This window comes from Corvus brachyrhynchos, unplaced genomic scaffold, assembly GCF_000691975.1.
Source record: "Corvus brachyrhynchos isolate BGI_N302 unplaced genomic scaffold, ASM69197v1 scaffold16, whole genome shotgun sequence".
Taxonomy (NCBI): domain Eukaryota; kingdom Metazoa; phylum Chordata; class Aves; order Passeriformes; family Corvidae; genus Corvus; species Corvus brachyrhynchos.
Genome location: NW_008238643.1, coordinates 546,519 through 550,676, shown reverse-complemented (window position 1 = coordinate 550,676; position 4,158 = coordinate 546,519). Strand labels below are relative to the sequence as shown.

Genomic DNA, 4,158 nt, shown 5'->3' with positions numbered 1-4,158 from the left:
CGTGACTTCGGCCGCGGGACTGACGGGGACTCACCTCTCCCCTCAGCGTGGGGACGGCGCTGGGGGACCAGGGCGACGGGGCGGACCTCTACTCGGAAAATATCACTCGGATCCTCGACAAGTTGTTGGACGGCTACGACAACAGGCTCCGACCGGGATTTGGAGGTAGCGGGGAAGCCCCGTCCCCTCGGGGAGCCGGCGGGCGGGGAAGGGCGAGCGGCAGCGCTCTGGCTGCCCCGGGCAGGGGCGGCTCGTCCCGCACCCATGGCAGGAGGGAGGCGGTGGAACCCCAAAAGGGGAGGCAAAGCAGCAAAATTGCCCGTGCCCCGCAGCTCCCGGCTCTTGCGGGGCGTCTCCGTTGCCCTCGAACAGAGGGGCCCCGCAGCCCCTGTCCCTCTCTGCTCCCAGCCCCTCTCTGTGTCCCGCAGGCTCCGTGACAGAAGTCAAGACGGACATCTACGTGACGAGCTTCGGGCCGGTGTCCGACGTGGAGATGGTAAGGGCCCCACTCGCCGCCCCTGCTCTCTTTTCCCGGGATTCATTACGGTGGCATCTGAGTTGACCGTCATTAAAGCAGATTACGAGGCTTAATCTCTTTGACAATCTCTAGGGCCCAGCAGAGCAGTTTGGCCGGAGCTGCATACAGCTATTTCCCGGCAGCGCCAGCTGGGGCTGGGCGCACACAGCCTTAGGTGACGGCATGGGCCACAGGTGAAAGATGCCTCTTTAACCCTCTGAAGAAGATGGTGAGCACCCATGTCCCAGGACAGCTTCGCAGAACGCTGCCTGGTAGGACGCAACCAAATGAGCAGCTGCAGGGGAATGGCGCCGTTGCTGACACGGCTGCCACTGGTCATGCTGGGTGCCCCCAAGCTCAGGCAGCTGCGGACTTGGGTGAACTCTGGCAGCTACAGCAGCAGCCCCAAGAACACGTTAAGTAATGGAAGTGAGGATGGTATTGCCGTTCTCTTTCTGGAGATTGACTTGGGCTGCTATTTTTGCCCTTGTGCACTCCTCAGACACCTGCTCACCTGAGCCTGCAGTCCAGTTTGCAGGCAGGGAACTGTGGGCTCTAAGTGCTACCATAGTTTTTCTGCTGCTCTTCATCAGTCAGTCTAAGAGAAGGCGTAAGCATTAATTCTTACAAAATTTGCCCCTGGCCGGGTTTACCTCTGTTTCCTAAGCAAGTTCTGCAGAGGTCCTTTCTGAAGGCTTGTGAAAATATTACTAAGAATTCTTGAAAATAATCCCATAGATTAATAATAAATTGACACCATAATCCTACTGTGATGTGACTCAGATCAGTCATTACTTTGTAAATATCCAAAGAAAGCTGCAGAAGACTCACTGAACATGTCTTTTTGTTTCTGACAATTAAACATTGATAGTTTGGTTTTGCAATTTGAAAGGTAGATGTTTGTATTTCCTTAGACCTCAGTCACTTTGAATTAAATTATTTCTGAGAGGACAATGAGGGTTGTTTTTTTTTTCCTTACTCATGTCAAATTACCTGTTCACTGATTCATTTGTAACTATTCTTCAAGTAGTAAGAAAATAGGATATGTTTTCATGGACAACTTTTTTTAGTAACTACTTAATGGTAATAGGATTGAGTATTTAAGCAGTAAATGAAATGCCATTGACATGTGTGTTAGTTTGTCTCATGGAGTTACTGTCCCCACAGCCACTTGCTATTGCTGACCACTGCACAGAAGTCAACCCCTGTTTATTTTCCATAGGAATACACAATGGATGTCTTCTTTCGTCAGACATGGACTGATGAGAGGTTGAAGTTTAGTGGGCCAACTGAAATTTTGAGGTTGAACAATTTAATGGTCAGTAAAATTTGGACACCAGACACATTTTTTAGAAATGGAAAAAAATCAATTGCTCACAATATGACAACTCCTAACAAACTTTTCAGAATTATGCAGAATGGAACTATTCTTTACACAATGAGGTGAGAGCTTGTTCTTCTGCTTTTGGTTGATCTGTATTTTTGATTCTATCAGTATTTTTCTACATACCATATTTTTTCATTATCATTTTTTCATTATATTATGTATTCTAGACTAACCATTAATGCTGATTGTCCTATGCGGTTGGTGAACTTCCCAATGGATGGACATGCTTGTCCGCTGAAATTTGGAAGCTGTAAGTTTTTTCTGTATCTTTCAGTTTGTTAAAAGAACACATTTGTTCAGAAGGTCAGAAGATCCTAAGATATTGCTTAGTGACATAGCTGAAATTTTTAACTGTATTTTTATACTAGAATTTTACTTTTTTCTCTGAGACTCAGACCATTCATATGGACATGGATTTATTCAGTGAAGGATGACTGTTGAAGCATGTTTTATTGTTTATTATTCTTACACTTCTGGTAGTCAAAGTTGGTCCTTCAACAAGTCATAAAACCTCTGCTACATTTGCTATATTACTTATAATTTTGAAAACCTATAGTCTGTGGTAATCAATTTTGAAAATATTTCATTGAGCTGCGGTAATAGGTGTGTATGTTTTATAGCAAATTAAGAAACAAAGCTAGTTCCTTTCAGGTCTCAGCCATTCTCTTATTGTGGATTTTTTTTTTTTTTTTTTTCATTTTGTAATTAATGAGTTTAGGAACTTACTGGAGTAGGATGCATGTTTCTGTGGACATTTGAGCTACAAAAGGGATTATTCTGCTTATTTTTTCAATTACTTATAAAATACGTAATTAGTAATGGTAAATTTCCCCTCTGTTTCTCAGATGCTTATCCAAAAAGTGAAATAATTTATACTTGGAAAAAAGGACCATTGCATTCAGTAGAAGTACCACAGGAGTCTTCCAGTCTTCTCCAGTATGACCTCATAGGACAAACCGTATCTAGTGAAACAATTAAATCTAACACAGGTAAGATGGAGCCATGTGGAAACTACTGGTGTTACGAAACATCTTGATAATAAATTACAGGGGTTTTTTTTCATATAGAATGAAATTAATTTAATTATCTTTTGCCATTTTAAAAAGTAAAATCCTCGGACACATTCTAACCATTGTCTCTTAAAAGACAGCTTTTCAATACAGTCCTGTCAAACACAGAATTTTTCATGAGATTCTTAAGAATTCCCACTGCCTCCCCACCCCAGTAAAAAGAATACATAAAATGAATATTATTGTAATCTGTTTCCATAAGGTCACTTTACCTTTTTTTAAGCAGTTTATTTTTATGCACTAGGAGGTCTGTGATTTCATCAGAACATACTATGTTGGGTTTAAGCCAGTAATGTTTGCTCACATGTTGCCAAAATACGCTGACATACTTGTCTCTTAACAGGTGAATATGTAATCATGACAGTTTATTTCCACTTGCAAAGGAAGATGGGCTACTTCATGATACAGATATACACTCCTTGCATTATGACAGTCATTCTTTCTCAGGTGTCTTTCTGGATTAACAAGGAGTCTGTTCCAGCCAGGACAGTTTTTGGTATGCTGCATTAAGGTCTTTGAATAGCTCAGTGTCATCTACCATTCATTCATTCATTCCTTCCTTTCATTGCTTGTTTGTTTTAGGCGAATATTCACTCCAGCTGCTCTACTTCCATCTTCAAAGGAAAATAGGCTACTATCTCATTCAGACATACATTCCATGCATCATGACTGTAGTCCTGTCTCAAGTTGTGTTTTGGATCAACAAAGAATCTGTTCCAGCAAGAACCGTGGCTGGTATTTGTGTTTTTCCTTTTGTCATTTCATTTCATTTCATTTCATTTCATTTCATTTCATTCACTGTATTGAATCCATTGTATCAATCAGATACTATAATCCAGGGGGGATTAGGAAAGGCAGCTAGTAGGTTTCAGTCAGCAAAAGTACATACTAAAGTGAAACCAAGTGATAGACAATTTGCCTATGAGGGTCAAAATTCTTGACTCAGAATGTTTGTTTACCCAGACTTGTTTGTGATGCTTTGCAATATATTTTTGTATGCAGGAAGGGACAATTTCAGAGTAAGTGTCAGCCTCTTCATTTTTTAAAGAGGGTTTTTTTAACCTAAGGGTTTATTGTCTTGTGAAACCAACATGAGTTAAAGCTTTAAAAAAAAAAAAATCACAGGGAATGGAGTTATTATCTGACATAAGGTACCTCATCTAACACCCATTCTGGAGTGCTCT

At 41.6% G+C, this 4,158-nt stretch overlaps 1 protein-coding gene across 1 annotated transcript in view; it reads left to right on the top strand.

The window, feature by feature from the left end:
* Positions 1-26: 26 nt before the first annotated feature.
* The window catches only part of GABRA6 (gamma-aminobutyric acid type A receptor alpha6 subunit), a gene marked incomplete at its 5' end in the record, with an annotated part of 22,706 nt that continues 18,574 nt past the window's right edge, over positions 27-4,158 (top strand). The window contains 7 exons of the mRNA XM_017737472.1: positions 27-165; positions 429-496; positions 1,740-1,960; positions 2,072-2,154; positions 2,750-2,893; positions 3,318-3,470; positions 3,557-3,709. Of these exons, the coding sequence (XP_017592961.1) occupies positions 27-165; positions 429-496; positions 1,740-1,960; positions 2,072-2,154; positions 2,750-2,893; positions 3,318-3,470; positions 3,557-3,709 (961 nt within the window). The remainder of the gene's footprint in view (positions 166-428; positions 497-1,739; positions 1,961-2,071; positions 2,155-2,749; positions 2,894-3,317; positions 3,471-3,556; positions 3,710-4,158) is intronic.